Raw genomic sequence first — 23,083 nt, 5'->3', positions numbered from 1 at the left:
CTGTCTACCACACAAATTTTCAAGGTAGTTTACCAAACCTTGTCCTGCTTGATTCTATTTTATTGAAAATGTTCCATAATTCAATTGGAATTTGTAGGCAAGACAATAGATTTTTTTTTAAAAAAAACTTATTTATGGGCAAATATGTAGGGAGATTCTCGGTTATCCAAGTCACCGTTGTTCCAAAAGTGCTTTTTCAAGAGGCAAATGGACTTTTTTGTTTTTCTTTGAAGACATTTTGCTTCTCGTCCAAGCTTTTTCAGCTCTTGTGGTTAACAAACTACATTACCCATAAAAGACACTTTTAATCTATTTTAATAGGTACTTTAAAAGATGGTAATAGATATAAGTATTTCTAGTTAAGTGATGGAGTTATTCATTTTTTTCTAGAGTACCCCAGATCAATTGCAGTATATTCCAAATGTGCTTAGCTTCTTCCAAAGTAGAGCTGCTAGTTTGTTTTAAATTATCATTTGTATGTTTTTGGAGTGAACATATTTTAGTAGATATTTTGTGTCTTTAAAACTTGCATGGCTGGCATTAACATACTACCTACCTTTGACAGGGACAAATGGTAGAAAACATAAAAGCACAAGCACTTTGCTCTTGGACTGCAAAAAAAGATAATCACTTAAACTTTTCAAGAAATGACATAATTACTGTGCTGGAGCAGCAAGAAAATTGGTGGTATGGAGAAGCTGGTAAAGGAAGAGGATGGTTTCCCAAATCCTATGTGAAGATTTTGCCTGGAAATGAATGCCAAAGAGAGGAGTAAGTAAGGCTGTCAGAATATTTGAACTGAAACTATTGGCAAAATACATGTGGTTTGTGTACAGGATGAATAGAAGACATTGGTTGAGATTTGGAGGGATTCATATTGACAGTCTCTGTTTCCCCACAGATGATTTTTCAACATGTCTGTCTTTAAACTTCACTGGCTTTGAATATTAGTTTTAGAATTAAGAACAGTTGCACAGATCATTTTATTCTCTTTTTAACTGTTCATATATTATATTTCCAAATTTTTAGATAAATTCAGAATTTTTAAAATGAAGTTTGAAATTGAGAAATATATTTGGAAGAACCCTTTTACCAGATCAGTGGTTTTACCTTAACAAATATCATCTTCACACAAAACTTAGAATTCTTATTTCCCTTCCTTTCTTACATTTGTGTTCTTATTAATGCCCTCTGCTGATGGGCTTGTAGGAAATCACCCAACTTTAAACCATGGATTCCAATTATGGCTTATTTTAACAAATCAGAATTAATATTAACACCAAACTATAGCTAGTGTGAAACAAATGCTTCACTTTGAATCCACCCTAAGGGTAGGATGGGGAGGGCTACAGTATATGAGAAGAGAAAGAGATGAGGATCTATCTCATCATGAATTGATGTGATGAATTGATACTTTCCAGTATTTTCAAGCATCTCTAAGTTTGAATAACTGATTATGGAAAAATAACTAACTTAATTATTTCTTCTGCAGACCCGAAGCTGTTTATGCAGTTATAAATAAGAATCCTCCCACATCAACTTGTGTTTCAGGTGAGAGTAAGACCTGCATTTAAGCACTCTGGTTCTTAAATCTTTGAATGAGTGTATGTGTCTCAAGGAATAAAGAACATGCATAGTACTGCTCAGGGTTTCAGACACCCATGCTACAGCACTAACATATTTGTCCAATACTATAAATGTTCTGAGATAAATATTTGTAATAAGAGAGAAAAGCCTTTTATTCTGGTCTCCATATATTTTACCTGAAGAGTGTACTCTGAATATTTTAATAAAATAATTTCATTAAAATGGTTAAATGCAGGTTAAATTGTGACACATGATAAGAAATTAACATGCTGGATTTGAAGAAGTTAAGCTAAGCACAGTATTCAAACTCTCATCTGCTAACCAGTATTAACTTAAGTGAAATATAAATATGCTTTGCAAAAGCAATGCTATACTTGCAAATACCAAAATGTGCAGTGTATATGTGTGTGATGAGAGTATGTTTATATCTTTTCCTCCGTTAGTAAGCTACACTACAAATCACAGTAGATAGCATCATATTTGTAATTTTCTGCCATGCTAGACCTGGATACATGAAGGGACACTACACACTGCCAACAACTGGTATAAGATGTCTGAATATGAGAGGAATATGTTCATGTGTGATTAAGCTATTGCAGTATTACATTTTGACTTGATTTTTCTGTCATTAAGAAAGGTATCTATAATTTCCTTTGTGCCTGATGTTACCTGAGCATTAGTCAAAGATTTTGAAGTAGAAAGGATTATATGAATCAGTGTTTTACAATTTTTAGTCATATACAGCTTTACTACATGACTGAATTTTTCTCTACCTTTTCAGAATATATAGCACTATATCCTTATTCAAGTTCTGAGCATGGTGATTTAACTTTCACTGAAGGTGAAGAAATAGTAGTGAGTCAGAAAGATGGGGAATGGTGGACTGGAAGAATTGGTGATAGAAGTGGAATCTTTCCTTCAAACTATGTCAAACCAAAGGATCATGATGTAAGACTTCCAAAGTATTCTGCTTTTAGGATTTCCTTTTTTCCAGTTAGAGATTCAGGATTTCAAGATGAAAACTGAGACTGTTGCAGGGATACTGGTACAAGCCCAGGGAAATGTAATAGGAAAGAATTCAGCTTTGTCTCAGAGAATAAATATTGTCCATTCTGATGGCACTTGTGGCCAGGGAATAAAAGGCAGGGATGATGGGAGGAGGCAGAATTTGTTGCAGAAAAAATTGATTTTAGATTTTCTAACATCGTGTTATGCTTCAAAAATGGTTACTTGCAATAAAAATTTAAAAAGTTTAATTTTAAAAAATTAAACTTAGGCTCCCAATTGTTTGTTCTTTCTTGTAGACTTCTCCTACAGCTAGCAAAACAGGAGCATTAAATAAAAAACCTGGTGAGTATTACTGATATTTTTGTGTTCTTCTATATTATAATCATTCATTTTACACTGATACATATTTCTCTTTAGAAATTGCTCAAGTTACAACAGCCTACGCTGCATCAGGAACGGAACAGCTGAGTCTTGCTCCTGGACAGCTGATTGTAATTTTGAAGAAAAATTCTAGTGGATGGTGGCAGGGAGAACTACAGGTAATAGAGTAGAAGGTTTCTCTGACTGGATATCATGTTTCTTATCTAGATGAGCAAATTATGTCTGTAAAAATACTTGTTGCTAAAAAAATATTTTGAGCAAAACTGCATTTATTTCAAGAAGAAAAAAATCTATAAAAAAGGAGACCTCATTGATTGGTTGGTTGATTGATTATTGAAATCAAAAGCAATATATAGTAGTTAAATATAAATGAAAACAAGGAATAAGCAAGTAGACATATCAAGCACTTATCTACAAAAACCTAAATCTGTATCCCTTTTGCATCATCTACTGTTGAGAAGAATGTATCACTCTTCCTCCTTATGAATCCACAAGTAGAAAAAGAACACATTTTCTTAATCCAGCTGTCCCAAAATGTATGAATATTGAAGGTATTAAATCTGAGACTGTGGTTATGTGGTACAGAGGCTAGCTAGAGCAAGAAAGCATGAGCAAGAAAACACTGCCAATCTGAGCACAGGTAAAAGTGTGCAAGTAAAAGGACATTAGATTTTGGATTGCCAATTATGTTTTTCAGGCAAGAGGGAAAAAAAGACAAAAAGGATGGTTTCCTGCTACTCATGTGAAACTGTTGGGTCCCAGCAATGAAAAGACTATGCCAGCTGTTCATCCAGGTGAGCAATTAAAGCTTATTTCTGATTGGTGGCCAAGTTCATACTTTATGATAAAACCAAAGTGTTTGGGGTTTTTTTTTTAGCTTAGCATACTGTGTGACTTCATCCATTGTAATTTGTAATCTATAGTTTATGACTTAGATTCATGTGGGAATCCACACAATTGTGATATATTCAATAAACTACAGATTCTCATAGTTTTATGTGCTAGCCATAAAATGGGTATTATTTTCATTTTTATTCTTTTGTTTGTGGTTATATTGATTGATTTTCTTAGACTTCCCTTCCCAATATGTGTGTGTTTCTCTTCAGATTTTACATAAAACCATTGATATGTAGAGTTACGACAAAATCAGGGGTGAAATGTAAAAACTACCGGTCCTTTTTTTACTTTTTTAAAGCATTTTTTACTACCTGTTCACCAGAACCAGTAAAAAGTAAAAAAAAGGTTCCCAGAATCGCATGGTACAGCTGTGATCATTGGAACCTTTTTTAACTTTTTAAAGCACTTTTTTACTACCTATTCACCTGAACCAGTAGTAAAAAAATGCTTTAAAAAAATAAATAAAAAAGTTGGCCACACCCACCCAGTCACATGACCCCCACCACCAAGCCATGCCCACAGAACTGGTAACAACTAATTTTACATTTCACCACTGGACAAAATCATATAATGCATACTTGTTTATGCATTATAGCCAAAGTATTTGAATTTTATAAAGTTTTGGCTTTGTACTTTATGAAGAAGAAAAAAACAAATCTTTATTCTGAGAGGTAGTCTATAAAATGAGAATGAAAGTAAAGCAAAATAAAGACAGGATTAAACTAGGAAGTATGTATCCTATTTATACATGTTTCAATTTAGTTGTATCAGAATGTGGGACATATATTTATTGCATTTATTATAATTAATATAATAGAAACTTTGGAGGAGACAGTATACAAATAAGTAAATAAATTAAGGAAAATAAATTAAGTTTCTGAATTTAATCAAATTTATTAGTAAATGTTTTTTGCCAAAAGTTTACTTTCAAAAAGACGACACCCTTTACCTTATTGCAATTGGGTTGTTGTTGTTTTTTATAGTCCTATACTTCCATGGTAGCTTCTTTTAAGAATTGAGTGCAGAATGGTCAGATCCGCATTTGCTGAGATAAATCAATCCAGAAGTTGAAACTTTTCAACTCAGAAGCAGAACCGGGCCATTGAAAATAAGATTGCTATTTCTGAATTAGAACTATTTTTGACTGTAAAATGTAAATATTTAATATGCGCTAACTTAAATAGTTATGGTTTGTAAATTTCTAGGCAAGGATGGGGATTTTTGCAAGTAGTGAAATAGTTCTTGTTGGTGCTCCTGAAGAACATGTCCTTTGTCATATTTTTTGTTTCTATTAGTGTGTCAAGTGATAGCAATGTATGACTACTCAGCAAACAATGAAGATGAGCTCACTTTTTCTAAGGGGCAGCTTATAAATGTAATGAACAAAGAAGATATGGATTGGTGGCAAGGGGAAGTCAATGGCGTTTATGGCCTCTTTCCTTCAAACTATGTGAAGATGACTGTAGACTCTGATCCAAGTCAACAGTGTAAGTAAAACTTGTTTAAGTATTCATGTTTTGGTATGAAATAAATTCAGATACCTAATTCAAAATAGGTGTGCATTTGTATGGTCACGTCCATTTCTTCAACAGGAAAATGCTGAATTATTTAGAACTGCAGGGCTAAAATAATGACTAAAATAGTTTAGTCACTGTGTCTTTTTAAACATGGCAGTAATTTTTAAGGAAATTGTTTGGAAAGCTCAATTAAGTATCCATTAAATTTTTACCACCTGCTTCCAGTTATGTTACGCTGAACTCTTCCTGTGAGTAGTGAGCTATTTGAATAAGAGAGCAATAGACTGATTTAATTTATGTCTGGTATTTATGTCTGGTACAGTCAAAAAAACGCTCAGTAATTCATAACTTCTACAAACAATATAATAAAATCAAAATAACAACATAAATAACACAATCAAATGGGCACACTGCACAGATAAAATAATATATCTTAGTCCAACTTTCCTCAATAGAGTTAAATATGGATTATTGCCTTCTTTCTTTTTTTAAAAAGAAAGCATCAAAGAAGTTTTACAATATAGGTTTCATAACTTCCAACCTCACAGGTCTAATCTGTCAGATCTTTGAGATAGACCAAGTCAGGAAACATACCCTACAAGGATTCCAGGCAGTGGTAGGTTCAAGAACTTTAACAACCGGTTCTCTGCCCTAATAATTTCTTCCAACAACCACTTTGCCAAACTGCTCAGTAAGTTAACAACCGGTTTTCCCGAAGTGGTGCGAACTGGCTGAATCCCACCACTGATTCCAGGCATATTAGCTTATTGTTGTAGACTTGGGTTTTTGTGCCATCAAGTTAGCTTTTTGTTTCCTGGCAATTTTATTGCAGTTTTCTTGACAACGTTTTTGGCAATGTTTACACTAACCTGCTTCCTAGGGCTGAAGGAGTGTGTCTGGCCTAAGGTCACCTGACTGACTTCATGCCTAAGGCAGAAATAAAACTCATAGTCTCCTGGTTTCTAGCCTGGTGCCTTAACCACTATAGCAGACTGAACAATAAAATAACAATCCTGAAAACTTGTCAAAGTTTCTCTCTGCCCATCTAGTACCAAAGAGAATCAAAGTGAGGTCATTTACATAATATTTCTTGACATCAGTCTTATTAATTCAGAGGTTACTAACTTTTCATTACTCTGGTTTCTAATTATTAAGAGATCTGTGTTTTGCCAAGGGATGGAGATAGTTTTGAAGCAGGATTTTATCTTTTGTTTTTAAAAAAATGGGAGATTCAAGAATTGTTCTAGGTATAATTTCATATGTAGCCTAATATAATTAAAGTGCCTGGTGGAATCGAATTTGTATACATATAGGCTTATGTCACAGTTTGTGAATAACTGGAATAGTGTTGGCTTCAGCATTCACTGTTTTGTATCTTCCCTCTGACTTTTGCTTTGTTTACCATTTGATCAATAAAACACGAATGTTCGCTTTCTGTTTTGTGATTGTGATTTGGCCTAATTGAAATATTTCCTTGATATGAAATTTGGATTATTTCCTATATGGTTAGAATGATTTTTCTGGCTTTTAACACAGTTAACAGTTTAGTTCATACTTTTAGATTTAACATATTTAACAAATTGGGCTGCACCATAGTAATTGGATAAACCAATGTTTTATGTTGGGATAATAGCAAGATAAGGTTTTCTGGCGTTTTTAATCTTCCTCTAGAAGGCCAGTCTCATATTTGTGGATTGGCCAGATTTTTATCCTTTAGCGCAATTGCAAACATGTCATTTGTCTATATAGGGACAGTTTCTAGATAAGAAAAGTCATTCCCATATCATAATATTGGGTTTTTCGTTTGTTTTTTATGCATATACCAAGAAGGAAGTTGCTGTAAACAAAATGTCTCTGGTTTGTATATATTATGCAAAGTTAGTAATTACTTATATTCTACTCTAATGATTTGGCTTGTATGAACTTCAGTGTTGGCATCATAGTTACTTCAAAATGAAAATCTGTTTCTTCAAAATATGTAGTTACTCTAGCAAAGATTTCAGTGCTCTTCCCCATACCCCTCCAGGTACACTGAGTTTGTAACCCTATTTTTCACCTCTCTCCATATTTGGTATGAACATGGAAAGAGTTTGTAGCATATTTAATGCAGCAAAGGTCTGAGTGCTGATATGTATTAGATGCCTATAAACACACACACACACACATACACATAAATATACATATGAGTATACATCTTTAATAAGTGTAGTTTGTCTTCCATTCTGTATATAATATGAACATTACATTTCATTTTATCCACTATAGCTCATTAAATAAAATGAACATAGCACCATAAGGAAACAAGATGCTGCTATTTTTAGGTCTGTTCATTCTACTTATAAAACGTGTCAGTGAAAAAAATATTAATTTAATAATGAGGTGCCAAAATGTCTTCCTGGACATTGTCTTATCTCCCAAATTTGGTGGATATCCTAATATAACATTAGCACATATCTTAATTATGTGCTTCGCAACAACAAATGATACCGTCTAATCAGATATGATTAGTACTTGCAAGCTGGTCGGGAAACTAAAGAAACATTTTTTAAAAAACTGTTACTCTGGAAATTACATGGACATGTAGTCATGAGGGGTTAAATGCCATTTTTATCTTTACCAATGTTCATTGTCATTTTGATGCCCATTTTATCTCTTGAAATAGGTGTTAAACTCATTGGCCCACAAAAATAGATGAATATGACAATCTCTGTTGATTGTTTAATTGGGTTTCATGCTCTTGGTATTATGCAATTTGAACATATATAACCCAGATTTTGAATTTAAATAGCAAGCCTTTATTATGCCTTTAGGCCAGAAATCACTACATAGAAACATACACATCTAAAATTGTAGATATCAGTAAAAAGCGTAAAATACAATGATAACATGACAATAATATAAATATAATGCAGGTCATAGTCAGGTTCACCAAAATTAATACTAATGTTCAGTTGCAGATGGGACGAATAAAACAAATAGAAGCATAGAATCAGGCAATCTGGGAAGATATGTCAGTCCTGATGGGATAGAAGGCTTGACAAATAAGCATTGCTTCTGAGCTTTTGATTAAGATCAGGTGTAAATATTAAAAATTTAAAATTTACCTATCACAAGTTCAGTGAATATTCTAAGAAATTACCTTGCTGCTTGATTTTATTTTCCCTTATGTTAGTTTAATTTTTAAAATGAACTATTACAGCATCTGGCGGTTTAAACACAGAGTGTGTCCTGTTTTCACATAGTTTTAAATTATCAGAAATATTTAAAAACATATTAATTCTGTCTTTACAATATTAGTTATTAAGACAGTACTGCTTCTTATACATTTCAGCATATTCTACTATATTTTTTATCCCTAATTTTGTTTTCTTTTCTTTTTCAAGGACCCACTGTTGTCTTCCAGTATGAAAGCACCTCAGAGACCCACTATACAAGTTTGACTATAGCATGGCGGCAGGGTGGACAGCCTGCTCAGATCTCTGAAACGATTTCTTTGCTTCGCTTCAGTATTAAATCCACTCAAGACTTCACGTTTTGTTCTATGCTGTACAATTACAATTCATTTATGCAAACTGATTAGTGGGTCTTTGTGTGGCTTTCTGCACTCTCCAATCTGGTTTTCTCTACTCTCTTTATTTAGGAACAATAATGAATTATTAGAATGCTAGTCCAAGCTATCTCTTGGCACAATGCAACTTTAGGCACACAAAGACCTACTATTTGTACTATCACATGGGAAATTGTGTTCTCATGATTAGTATCATATGTTTCCTATGTTGATCTCTCACTATGCACTTCATGTATGATCCTGTACACGGTGACAATGCTATTGTGAGAAAACAGAGCAGAGATAGAATAAAATCTGTTGTGTTGTTTTAAAGACACTTTATATCACTGTTATGTCTATATATGTTATATACTAGAGCTCTTTAGTTTCACCTGAAACAAATATATAAGGCGGCTTTTGCTACAGAAGTTGGAAAGATTCTGCCCTAAATACTACACACTTCTTGGTATGTTAAAGGAGAAAGTAACTTTTTAAAAGCTGGACAAAGTTTGTTTTTGAGAAAAACTTCTTTTAGAACCTTGCTGAAAGTCTGAGAAGCCTCTGTGTCTTGAATTCCCAATACTGTAGCACTTAAAGGTGCTTCTCCCTTCTGTCCACTCCTCTCATTGGTGCTGATACTTCGGGTGGTTGTGGGATTTGTGGAGCAGCAAAAAGAATCTTTTTAAATGTGGGAGACTTAAGGGAAATATCTCAATGCTACTGGCATTATCACCCTTCCAAGAGCATTTCAGATCCTGGTTGTTGCAAGAGAGGAGCAGGACATAGTACTGTGGGTATTGTGGGTCTTTCAAAATTAAAAGAAGTCTTTTGGAGACCAGATATTTGGAAATAGCATGTTATTGCATTCTAGTTATTTGTGCCTAGGGTTAGAAAAAATCCTCAAAAGAACACTATATTATGACAGGATAATACCGGTCATAATGTAATGGGCAAGGCTCACATTTTTGTCTCCCCCCACCATTATTAGGCTTTTAAATGCAAATTAAATATATGTTTTAGGTTTATTCTTAAGAAAAAAATACAAAAAAACACAACTGAAAATTAGATACCGTATTTTCTGGAAAGTAAGACCCTGTCTTATATTTTTTTGAACCCTGAAATAAGCGCTTGGCTTTATGCCATGCACTCAAAAGCCTGATTGGACTTATTATCAGGGGATGTCTTATTTGGGGGGAAACAGGGTATTTGCTACCAACATGATATTGAAGAGCCCAAGAAGCTAAATAGATTCTACAGTTGCCCTCCCCTGCCCCATTTTTATAGATACATTTTTTAAAAAGCTAAAGCATTCACCATTATCACCTCACTTCATGGTGCCTTTTTGGCCAGACAATCAAGCTTCCCCACCCCTCCACCCCCAATGTAGTTCATATCCATTTGTAAAGTTACCTTGTCCTGCCTGCTAAACTGCTCTAGACACCTTGGATAGTTGTGCTGTGCTGCAGTCAGAGTTAGTTGCCCTGTTTTCAGGAGGTATATTTGCATGTGAGCATATATTAGGTGGGATTTGGGGCTGTGTGGAGTGACCCAACTCTCACCCTGTTGGTTTACAGACACCAGTATGAAAATTAGTTGAGTCCTTAGATTGAAAGAAGTTCCCCATTTCTTCTGTACAACATTAGATATTTAATTTGGAGTGCATATCCATTTTTTTTCAATATTCTAAGGGTGTAATCCTAAAATTCTTTAATGAGTGATTTATTTTCGACAAAGTATTTTTAGTGCCATTGCCTCACAGTGCAGCCTGTGCATATTTAGTCCGAAATAAGCTATTGTGTTCAGTGGTGCTTAGTCTCTGATAAATGTGTTCAGAATTGCTATTTAAATGAATATAATAGGCTTATCAAATCACTGATGCCTTTATTACTAGTACAAAATAATGGATTGTAGGAGGAGGGTCTTTCATGCCAAATTGATCAGTTAGGTGCCTAAATCAAGTTATAAATAAATATTTATCTTATCTCTATATTATTAATATCAATAGCAGATCTGCAAATATTGATTATTATCCCATACTAATATCTATCATATGACCTAATATGTTAATCAAGGTACATGATAGTCTTTTCTTGCAAAGCACAGTTGTAGTTTAGCAGCTGCCAACTAGAAGATCTCTTACAGGAGATATAGCAACTAAATCCCAAATTAAAACCAAATACTAAATTCTGTTAGTTAATTCTTGCCAAGCTATAGTACATCAGCCATTTATAGTGGCAAGATGAGTGCTTATTCACCTATTTGGGTTTACCAAAATAGCAACAAAAGCAACAAAATGAAGTATATCATTCTCCTGGTAGATCTCAGGTTTATGCTGTGTAAGAACTCCCAAGATCATAGAACATGGAATCATATGCCTGGAAGAGCCCTGAGGTCTCCCTGCTCAAATGGTTATACCATACTGATCAAATAGTTGTCCAGTGTATTTCTGAAAACTTCCAATGATAGAACATCCACAACCTCAGAAGGCAAGTTATTCCATTGTTTAATTGTTCTCACTGTCAGAAAATTTCTCTTTGCTTCTAGGCATGACCTCTCTGCCAATAAATGCAGGAACTGAGAATTTTTGTAGTTTTGGTTGTTGATTGGTTAGTTACATGGGTTTTTAAGGATGAGAATGTGAGCAGAAAGCCTCCGAGGGGCTTATTGCTCGTTTCTACCTTTAAAAAATGTTTAACCTAAAGTTAAACTTGGTACAATTTCAGGCTGTTTCAGAGGCCTGAGGAGTTTTAATGGCAGAAATGGAAGCATTGTGCTTTCTGAGCTTATGGGAAGGGGGATGGAAATAGAAATTGTGGTATTTTGCCATGAAATTTCAGTTTGATACAGGTAGTCCTCAACTTACGACCACAATTGGACCCAAAAATTTATTTTGCTAAGTGAAATGGTTGTTGATTGAGTTTTACTCCATTTTATGATCTTTTTTTGCCAGTAATTGTTTAGTAACACAGTTGTTAAGTGAATCTGGCTTCCCCATTGACTTGGCTTATCAGAAAGTCTCAAAAGGGGATCGCATGACCCTGGGACATTGCAACTGTCATAAATATGAGTCAGTTGCCACACATCTAAATTTTGATCAGGTGACGACAACAGTCGTAAGTGTGAAAAATGGTCATAAATCACTTTTTCACTGCTGTTGTAACTTTGAATGGTCACTAAATGAACTGTTGTGAGGATTACCTGTAATCTCAGGGTACTGGGGACTTGAGGTTGTTTGTCCTTGGCTTATCAGTTGCAGAAATGAATTTAACCATATTTTAAAGTTCAAATGTCTGGTTGATTTCCCAGTAAAAAAGTAAGGGTGTTTGCTTTGGTTTGTTGGACTTAATTTAGCACTAATTATTACTGTTAGAATGAACAAATGGTTACTGTACCAGTAGGGTGAGTTTAAAAAAAAGATGTTTTTGTCAGTTAAGAATCTTCAGAGATAAAATGCATTTTAATGCAAGAGGTACAATATAGCTCAAAAGAGGTACAAATTATTCATTGACATTAATAAGAATGTTTGATATGCACAGGCTAATTTGCTATTATTTATTATTAGTATTCTATTTCACTGAGAATTCATTTCTGTATTTATAATTTTATTTCTAGTATATTAATATGTTAAAAAAGCTAGGCCCAAGCAGATCACGGCATAACTAAATAATAATTCAGAAACATGCATAAAATTTGTGTATGGTTATAGTGAGTTATACTTGCTAAAATTTCAGAAAGAAGTAATTTAAAAAATGTATTGTGCAACAAATTATTTGAGGAGGGTTCACAATTAGGATTCTGAGAAACTTACCCAAATAAAATTCACATAGAATAGGGGAAATTTTCTTCTCTTAATTTCAATATCCCAATTTACAAAAGTTGCAAAATAGTTTTCTTTGTCACAGGGATTTTCAAAATAAAAAGGAGACTATTATGATAGTTGAGTCCAAGTTTTAAGCATTCTGATCTATATAAATTATGTTCTTTAGATATGAATAGCTTTATTTTTTTCATTTGGATGGCTAAGGTTTTTTAATATAATAGATAACAGTATCTATTTGCAGATTGCATAATCTACAAATTGCATATGAGGCATATGTTATTTGTCCCCATTCTGGAAATGGAACTAAAGTTCTCCAAATAGGAATGAGGGGTTTCCTAACTTAGAAATTAATATTCAACTTTCTTAAAGTTTTTAGAGAAAGGCTTGTGATTTCTTGACATTTTGAATGGAGTATGAAATAGCTGTGACAATGCTTTTTTTTCTGTTTTCAAAAAGAATGTAAAAGTTCAAGAATTCTTGATTTTTATTTTTACAAATTAATTGTACTACCCAGTGTGATTTGCCAGAAACGCACAAACCAGTATTTGCTAAAATATGTCCTATGACTTGTATTATTTTTCTATTAAAGTCAATCAGTGATGACAGACTTCCAGCTGTAGTGGTGTTTTGGGCTGCTACCGCAAAACGCTGCTTTCTTGTCATTAATTATGTTTGTTTCCTAAATATCACTATGCTGTGTGCTGTTTTGATATTTGTATTTTGAAGCTTTCTAGTATTAAAGCAGTGGAATAATAATCAGTGTTTTGCTATACAAACACAGCCGATGCTGTGCATGAACATTGTTTTTTGAACACTGGAAATAACTATGCAAAAATATTTTATTAAAGAGACACACAGAAAATATCCTTATTGATGTGTGATTTCTTTTCAGCGCATTTAACCATTCTCAGGTTTGATGATACATTTTCATAAATTATTCATTTGTGTTGTTCCTTCATTATATAACCAACCAATTACTAAAATCTTCTGGAAGATGATCACATAGCTAGAGCGTACTTTGATCAATTTTTGGTGTATGATAGAGGAGAAGTTGTCATTTCTAACATCAATTTAAACCTCTTCATTCAACACAGGTTTTCAATTCTCATCAAAAAGAATTCCCAGAATGTAAGAAGGAAGTTATTACTATTAAATTGGGATCAAACTTGTAAAAATTGATCTCTAAACAAGATCAAGACTAGTTTTAAATTTATAATATAAACATATAACTCTGCAAAGCCAAGTCTTTTAACACGGTATGCATTGCTGATCTTTGCTTTCCTAGCAGGTGCTATAGGTTGTCAGTTTCCTTCTTAAATTGTTTCATTTCTCACTAAATGCTACTTTCTCAACTAATCATGTTATTTGGGAAACCGGTGGCATAGGTTAAAAAGATATGCCCACATCCTTTCACCCTTTTACTAATTCACAAAGAGATTTCTCTAGTCACTTGGATTGATAGTGGTATTCCATAATTCTCAACCAGAGAGTCTAATGCTATGGCTAATGATGCTGACTGTTGTGGAATTCTGTGGTTTTATACCACAGTTTTATACCAGTTTTAAAGGTCCTTATGCTTATTTAGAAAAAAAATGAAGCTTAGGAAATAATCTCTGCCTTTATATTGCTCAGAGAAATTAGCATTTTGTCCTGGATTTATAATGGGTAGGTTTGAATTCACGCTTTACCATGAAGCTCACTGTGACCCTAACTCTCCTGAATTTCTCACAGCTTTGTTGTGAATATAAAAGTGAGGGAGAACGATATAAGCTGGTTTTTTCATCACACACAGACACAGACACATTGTATTCCTCGACTTAACGACCACAATTGACCCAAAATTTATGTTGCTAAGTGAGAAATTTTTTAAGTGAGTTTTGCCCCATTTTATGACTTTATCCCACATTTGTTAAGTGAATCACTGCAGTTATTAAGTTAGTAACCTGGTTTTTAAGTGAATTTGGCTTCCTCATTGACTTCGCTTGTCAGAACATCGCAAAAGGTGATCACATGAATCCGGGACATTTGCCACTGTCATAAAACTGAACATTATTTAAATATGCTTCCCCACATACAGTTTACATTTCTTCTGTGTGTTAGGGCTACAATAATTCACAGCAGTAGAATAATGGAGATACAGCAGTATTTAGGATTAAAATGATTAAAGGCCAATTGAGCTTGTATTATATCTGAAGAGTAGCATACTGAAGTCTGTACTTAAATTGCCACTCAAAACATTCATGGAAACTTCAAACCCCATGAGAAATCTGGGGGCTTTAGAATTTGGAATTATTTTCTTCGAGGATTAATTTATTCTCTAGGAGAACAACAAAAATTACTGATAAATTCATATGCATTCTCAGAAAATATTTCTACTGATAGCTGTTCATGATTTACAGTAACTGGTTTATAAATGTAAATGGTTTACAAAAAGAGGAGGACTGAGAGCAACTTCATATAAACAGTCTATCAGTATAATCTTTTTGCTTTAAAATATTTCTTATGGTGCAAGATTTTTTGTTTGGAGTTATTTTGAATATTTTTTATATAACATGCTAACATTTCTGTTCTCTTGCCAACTTTATTATACTTCTCAGTTTAGGGCATATATGAGAATGATCATGTTTTTTTCACCAATTGGCAGGACAATAAGGATAGTTGGTTTAAATATCAATATTGGTAAATGGTTTTCTTAGTAAATAATTATCTACATTATTCATGGATAACATTTATGAATAATTTTAAGGTACTAGTAAAAGAAGATAGGCAAAATTTTGGACCTATTTACATATTCGGCATTTTGAGAATATATTGGGATTACTTTTATAAAAGGAAGAGTTTATCTCTTACCCAAATACTTTCCATGTTGGGCATGCCACAAAATGCCTACATTCCAGAATCTAAATCAACACATTTGTTTCCCAAACCTTCTCTCATCTACTGAACATTTTCTATCCAGCTTTTACATTTTACTTGGTTTGAGGCAGATGACCATTTCCAAATCCCTGGATTGAAACTACCTAGCATTTTTATTTTATCAGCGGTGCACTATGCTCCAAAGTTTCAAAGGCTTTGTTGCAGTGGTGAAATGTAAAATTTGTTACTACCGGTTCTGTGGGGGTGGGATAATGTGACTGGGTGGGCATGGCCAACTTTTTTTTTAAAAGCATTTTTTCTACAACCTCTTTGGCCGAAGAGGTTGTAGAAAAAATGCTTTTAAAAGGATCTGATGATCCCAGCTGAGCCGTGTGATCATCAAAGGCTTTTTTTTTTACTTTTAAAAAGCATTTTTTTGGCCGTAGAAAAAATGCTTTTTTAAAAGTAAAAAAAAAAACCTCTGATGATCACGCGGCTCAGCTGGGCATGTGGGGGGGCCGGGATTTTTGCTACTGGTTCTCCGAACTACCTGCTGCCATCACTACCCGATCAGGTCCAAACTGGGAGCATTTCACCCCTGCTGTGTTGCATATATTATGGTGCTTCTTTCTTATGCCAGTTGCTCTTTTCCTTAGTTGAAAGAAACTTTTGGGGGAAAAATTGGGGGGAGGGGAGAGAAACCTTTTGCAGGCCAAGGGAAGTAAGAGTCAGCCACTTGTGCCCAGTTTGTAAGTCAGTGATGTTGGATATACTACAAACATAAAATTGTGATGTAACATGAACAGCTCAGAAGCAGACAATAAAATAAATTTAGCAAAACATAACTTCTACAGTAATTATGAGAACTAGAAATTATACCCTCAATGAGAACCATGCAGACATCAGAAAGTGTGTATGTGTGCTATACACCTATTTCAGCGTCAGTTTTGGGTTTTTTTATTCATTAAAAGAGTCACTGTGAATTTTCATTGCCTATTTGGTATTGAACAAATAAGCTCAAAACGATTAAGAATGCTTAATTTTACAGGGTGTGCTGATCTCCAGAGCCTTGACACAATGCAACCCATGGAAAGGAAGAAGCAGGGTTATATACATGAGTTGATCCAGACAGAAGAAAAATACATGGATGACCTTCAGCTTGTCGTAGAGGTAAGATCTGCTTGGAAAGAAAAGTTGTTGCTGTATAAAAATGTTTTCATAGCTTTTAATTAAATTGGAAGGTCTTGTGAGAAATGACCACACAGTATAAATAAAATAGCATGCATACTTCATCGTTCAATACAGTATTGTAAGAATCATCAGCCATGAGAATTTCCATATTTTATACAGTAAAAACACACATTAATCTTTTGAATATGCAGTGTAATATTTTGTTTGGCTTTCAGACAAATCAGCCATCAATAAATAAATAGATACAAACCACATTTACACACCATTCAAAAGAGACAATAAAAAAGGTAAGAAGGAAAAAAAGACCATAGCTAACCCCCAAATCAGCAGGAATTAACACCAGACAATCAAGCTAACAGAAAGCAATAGCCTAACAAGGAACTACCAAGAAGAAAGCCCCAATCACTGGCAGGACAAGCTATTATATAATAACAGGGAGCAAACCCACACTCCCTAGCCTTGATGATGTTACATCTCAAGCATCAAACATCTCAAGCAAATGCCAAGTCAGAGAGCACCAAGGACTCCAGAGATAATAATTTCTTGTTCAAAATGTGATTGTCTTAGTTATCATATGATGTCTCCCTTGAAATCATTGGAATTGTTTAATTAAATATTGAAAACAAGACATTAAATGACTGGCATAAACAACTATCAAATGGTATATGGATTTTACAAACAAGCCAAGGATTAAATTCATTATATAGGAAATGAAAGGACAACTGGCGACTCCAAACTTTAATTTTATTAAATTTTATCAAGATAGTTGACTGAGGAAGATTACAGACTGAACTGTAACTTGTTATGGGCTGGAGATCTTTATGGAGGAAGCTGGACTTCTAGATGGTATATCTGAATTGATTGAATAGAAATCAGCAGCTTACAAGTAATAAAGAGCAGCATACTGAGTGTTTGGGATAAATACAAAAAAAGAATTAGTCCAGATTTATTATCTCTTACTTTGTTAATTTTTATGAAAAGGAAAGCAGAAAGAAAGCACAGAAGAGAGAAATTATTCATATAACTGAAGATTTTATTAATAAGACACTCTCCTAATACTTTTATTTTTGTAATGACCTCATCTTCTACATTGATTTTAATATTGCAAATGAATAGTATTGTATTAGAAGAATTGCAGAAACAAAAGGAATACTTAGAGATTTGATTGAATTTTAAAGCCTTACAATATGACATTTATTTATTTATTTATTTATTTATTTATTTATTTATTTATTTATTTATTTATTTATTTTATTTGATTTTTATACCGCCCTTCTCCCGAAGGACTCAGGGCGGTGTACAGGCATGATAAAACCGACAATACGATATACAGGTTTAAAATACGATTTTAAAAACTTATTTAAAATTAGCCTGGTGATTAAAATTTACCATACTAAAAAACCCTGTTTAAAATTAATAAATTAACATTAAAATCCCAATTTAAGCCAGCCCCGCGCGGATAAAAAGATGAGTCTTCAGTTCGCGACGGAATGTCCGAAGGTCAGGTATTTGGCGTAAACCCGGGGGAAGCTCGTTCCAGAGTGTGGGAGCCCCCACAGAGAAGGCCCTTCCCCTGGGGGCCGCCAGCCGGCATTGTTTAGTGGACGGCACCCGGAGAAGTCCCTCTCTATGGGAGCGTACAGGTCGGTGGGAGGCGTGTGGTAACAGCAGGCGGTCCCGTAAGTACCCAGGTCCTAAGCCATGGAGCGCTTTAAAGGTCGTAACCAACACCTTACATTTGGAGTAATGCTGGGTCTTATCTATAGATGATTGCTGAAATATGACTCAGAAATTGAACAAGTTAAGGACTGTATAATTATATGAGTGCAAAATTAGATATAATAATAGATATGCAAAAATGGGAATTTCAATGGAAGGATTAAATTTATATACCATACTTGGAGAAAATTAATGTAATGTATTTTATTTGCTGGCATATAGGTCTGATTGCTAAAACGTATAGTTCAGGGGTGAAATGCTCCCGGTTCGCACCGGCTCCTCAATTAGGTAGTGATGGCAGCTGCTGGTTCAGAGGACCGGTAGCAAAAATCCCTGGGCCCGCCCCTCCTGCCTCTGCTGAGCCGCACCATCAGCAGAGGTTTGTTTTTTTACTTTTAAAAGTTTTTCTTCAGCTGAAAAATGCCTTGAAAAGTTAAAAAAAAACCTCTGATGATCATCAGCAGAGATCATCAGAACACTTTAAAAGTTTTTTTTTTTAAAAAACCCTTCAGCCGAAGGGGGGGGGAAAAAAAGAAAAAAACCAGAGGTTTTAAAAGCCTCCTCTGGCGATCCCAGAGGAGTTTCCTGATCCTCACAGGTTTTTAAACTCACTTTTTAACAGCCCCCACTTACAAGAGCCCCCAGCCAAGCCCAGCCAATTCTCCCTCCTCACTTACCTATAATTACTGCTCTTTTGGGCTGGCAAGGCATGTTTTCTTCAGCTACTGAAGAAAAAAAGAGCTTACTTTAACTTCCTTCTTTGCTGGTTGAGGAACTCTGGGATTTGAAGTCCACAATAAAATAAAATAAAATAATAAAATAAAATATTTTTGCAGCTTTCTGAGATTTGGGGTGTTTCTGTAGTGTTTCACTCTAACTACACAAACACACAAAATCTCAGAAAGCTGTATATGGCATTTTGTGAGTGTGTGTGTGTGTGAGTTGTGTATGTGTAAAGTGTGAAAGTTGGTTTTTGAGCTTTTTGTGACTGTGTGAAGTGTGAAGTGCAGCTGCTTTTACATTGTGTGTGAGTCAATTGTGTTGTGTTGTGTGTGTGTAAAGTGTGAAAGTTGGTTTTTGATACCTCTTATTGTTTTTTATACTTTGTTTATTATATTTATTATTTATTGTTATTGGCTACATCCACTCAGTCATCTGACCACCAAGCCATGCCCACCAATTAAGCCACGCCCACAGAACCGGTAGGGAAAATTTTTAGATTTCACCCCTGGTATAGTTCATTTTCTAAATATTGTTGGAAATATAATGATTCAGTCAGATCAAGGAAGAATGTTTGATCCTCTTGGTAGAAGAATGGCTAAAATCAGTTTGTCTCCCACATGAAAAATACACAGATTTGAAAGAACCATTTTTCTCCATCAGGAGAAATAGAAAATCGAGTTCTAGAATTTCCAGAAAGTTTAGTACCTCTTGTCACAGTGCTACAGGAGAGAAAGAATCTGCTGTTTTGTGTTTTTTCTCAAAATTGATAAACTGAACAAGTAAGAAAACAGCCTTTGCATTTGATTACTATAATTCAACAATGTCAAATATTTTGAAAAAAATTATCAGACAGTTTGAGTCCAATAGAAAGAATAAATAAAATATTTCATAAATTATTATTTATTGAATCAGTTGTGATTTGAGTCACAACTATCACTAATATTGTTCTTCCTCTCTGTAGGTTTTCCAGAAACAAATGACTGAAGCAGGCTGTCTCTTGGAAGCCGAAATGGGATTAATCTTTGTTAACTGGAAAGAGCTCATATTGTGTAATACAAAGTTATTGAAGTAAGTGCTGCTACTGTTTTGTTAATTTTTGTCCTGCTAAATGCCTCAATCCGAAACAGCAATATCATCCCCACCCACCCCAAACCAATATTGTTCAATGGAGACACAAATTACATTTGAGTACCTCTTACCTCAGTTTTAAAATTTTCTCCAAAATATAAAGAGCGTGTGTCCCTGCTTTCTTCCTTAAGGTTATTCCGTTGTATTATCTGCCATCTATTGCCTGATTTGATACAAGTTTGAAGGGAGAAGATTTCTAGTTTGGCATTCACAGTCTCATCTGATTACAGTTCCAGGGTTTCAGGCACAGTTCCAGGCACTGGGAATTCCACGGTGCTCATAGATACCTCCTCTGGCACATTCCAGGCTTCATGCCCTGATTTTATCTTTCTGATTTAATTTTTTTTTAAATAAAATGAATATTTAAGCAGTGTGAGCCTCAAGCATAATTTTCTAAGAATTTTTCTGGGGCTCTCACAGATTCCAGAAGCATTATTACGAAATAAAACTGATAGAAGACTATAATCCCAATGTTCGTTTGGACATTGAGATAAGCTGGGATGGTTGACATCTAATGTTAAGTTTATATTTGTAGCTTGCTTTTGGGCCTTTTGGTTGTAAATAAGATTGACTGAGTGATGGGATTGATTGATTAGTAATGCCCTAGAAAGCTTCAAGAACTCCTGGAAAGCAATCTTGTCAGTTTTCCTTCTTGCTAAATAAAAGCTTTGTGTATTGTCAAGCCCACCAAGACAACCATTTTGCAAAATATTTGAATTCCAAATTGGCAAATTCTGAGAGTCTATATTTTACCTGTTCGGTGTGCCTGCCAGATCCACATCTCTCCTATTTCTCACAGTGTCTTGTGAAACAGGAAGCCTTGTTTACAAGGCCTTCTATAGCTACATCTTTCTGGAATTTCTGGAATCAATCTGTTTTCCTATGGTTTTTTTTTTCCAGAGCCCTTCGGGTGCGCAAGAAGACTGGGGGGGAGAAAATGCCAGTACAGATGATTGGTGACATCTTGGCTGCTCAGTTATCCCATATGCAAGCCTATATTCGATTCTGCAGCTGCCAGCTTAATGGAGCTGCCTTGTTACAGCAAAAAACGGATGAAGAGCCAGAGTTCAAAGAATTTTTGAAAGTAGGCTGTTATTCAGTAACTCTCTCTTCACTATCTTTCCTTTCCCTTTGGGTTGCATGTGCAAGTGTAACAGTAACTTTCTACTTGAAGAATAGAAGCAAGCCTTGACTCCCTCTCCAAAAAGCAAAGGAAGATCGTAACAGAATGTATAACTTGCTGTAGTGGTATATTTTAATTTTTTTATTTTTATTTGTCAAACACAACAGCATATATAAGTATAAGCGTGAAATAACCATACAAATTGGATACAATCAAAGGGAACATTAGGACAGGAACGATAGGCACGCTGATGCTCTTATGCACGCCCCTTACAGACCTCTTAGGAATGGGGTGAGGTCAATAGTCTTTGGTTAAAGCTTTGGGGATTTTGGGAAGAGACCACAGAGTTAGGTAGTGCATTCCAGGCATTAACAACTCTGTTACTGAAGTCATATTTTCTACAATCAAGATTGGAGCGGTTCACATTAAGTTTAAATCTATTGTGTGCTCGTGTATTGTTGCGATTGAAGCTGAAGTAATCTTCAACAGGAAGGACATTGTAGCAAATGATTTTATGAGTTATACTCAGGTCATGCCGAAGGCGGGGGAGTTCTACATTTTCTAAACCCAGGATTTCAAGTCTGGTGGCATAAGGTATTTTGTTGTGATCAGAGGAGTGGAGAACTCTTCTTGTAAAATATTTCTGGACACGCTCAATTGTATTAATGTTCAAAATGTAATGTGGATTCCAGACAGGTGAGCTGTATTTGAGAATTGGTCTAGCAAATGTTTTGTATGCTCTGATTAGTAGTGTAATCTTTCTGGAGAAGAAGCTACGCAAGATTAAGTTTACAACTCTTAAAGCCTTTTTGGCGATGTAGTTGCAGTGGGTATTGGCACTTAGATCGTTTGATAAACTTTAAGGTCTTTGACAATGTGAGGGTTATCTACAAGGTAATGTCCATCAAGCTTGTATTTAGTGTTCTGATTCTTTTTTCCAATGTGTAAGACAGAGCATTTGCTGATTGAGATTTGGAGTTGCCAAATTTTTGACCATTCCGACACAAGGTTAAGGTCTTTTTGAAGGGTAGCGGTATTGTTGGTAGTGTTAAATAGTTTAACATCATTGGGAAGAGAACACAGTTACTTATAATATGGTCACAGAGGTCGTTAATGTATAATATGAAGAGTGTTGGTCCTAGAACGCTGCCTTGGGGGACACTGCTATTGACAGGAGCAGGATTTGATAGGGCACTGCCTATTTTGACCACTTGTTGTCTGTTTGACAGGAACGCTGTTATCCAATTATGGAGGGGTCCGGAGATGCCATAGGATTTTAGTTTTAGAAGAAGTTTGTCATGTACCACTGAGTCAAAAGCTTTACAGAAGTCTATGTAAATTGCATCTATTGCTTTGCCCTGATCAAGATTTGTAGTCCATATGTTTTTGCAGTGAAGAAGTTGTAAATTACAGGATAATTTTTTTCTGAAACCAAATTGTTTATTAGAGAGTAGGTTGTTTGTTTCAAGGTGGAGGGTGATGGATTGGTTAATGATTGATTCCATTATTTTGCAGGTGACGTAGCATAAAGAAATTGGTCTGTAATTTTCAACTAGGCTGGGGTCTCCTTTTTTGAAGACAGGGAT

At 34.7% G+C, this 23,083-nt stretch overlaps 1 protein-coding gene across 1 annotated transcript in view; it reads left to right on the top strand.

Moving 5' to 3' along the window:
* Nucleotides 1-23,083, top strand: part of ITSN2 (intersectin 2) — a 95,331-nt gene that overhangs the window by 57,988 nt on the left and 14,260 nt on the right. The window contains exons 23-32 of the mRNA XM_058184619.1: nucleotides 566-771; nucleotides 1,493-1,551; nucleotides 2,369-2,535; nucleotides 2,892-2,937; nucleotides 3,013-3,134; nucleotides 3,674-3,770; nucleotides 5,169-5,360; nucleotides 16,662-16,783; nucleotides 20,208-20,314; nucleotides 21,275-21,458. Coding sequence (XP_058040602.1) covers nucleotides 566-771; nucleotides 1,493-1,551; nucleotides 2,369-2,535; nucleotides 2,892-2,937; nucleotides 3,013-3,134; nucleotides 3,674-3,770; nucleotides 5,169-5,360; nucleotides 16,662-16,783; nucleotides 20,208-20,314; nucleotides 21,275-21,458 — 1,302 coding nt within the window. The remainder of the gene's footprint in view (nucleotides 1-565; nucleotides 772-1,492; nucleotides 1,552-2,368; nucleotides 2,536-2,891; nucleotides 2,938-3,012; nucleotides 3,135-3,673; nucleotides 3,771-5,168; nucleotides 5,361-16,661; nucleotides 16,784-20,207; nucleotides 20,315-21,274; nucleotides 21,459-23,083) is intronic.

The sequence above is a fragment of the Ahaetulla prasina genome, chromosome 1 (assembly GCF_028640845.1).
Source record: "Ahaetulla prasina isolate Xishuangbanna chromosome 1, ASM2864084v1, whole genome shotgun sequence".
In the NCBI taxonomy this organism is placed as follows: domain Eukaryota; kingdom Metazoa; phylum Chordata; class Lepidosauria; order Squamata; family Colubridae; genus Ahaetulla; species Ahaetulla prasina.
This window is presented reverse-complemented; position numbering and strand designations above follow the sequence as displayed.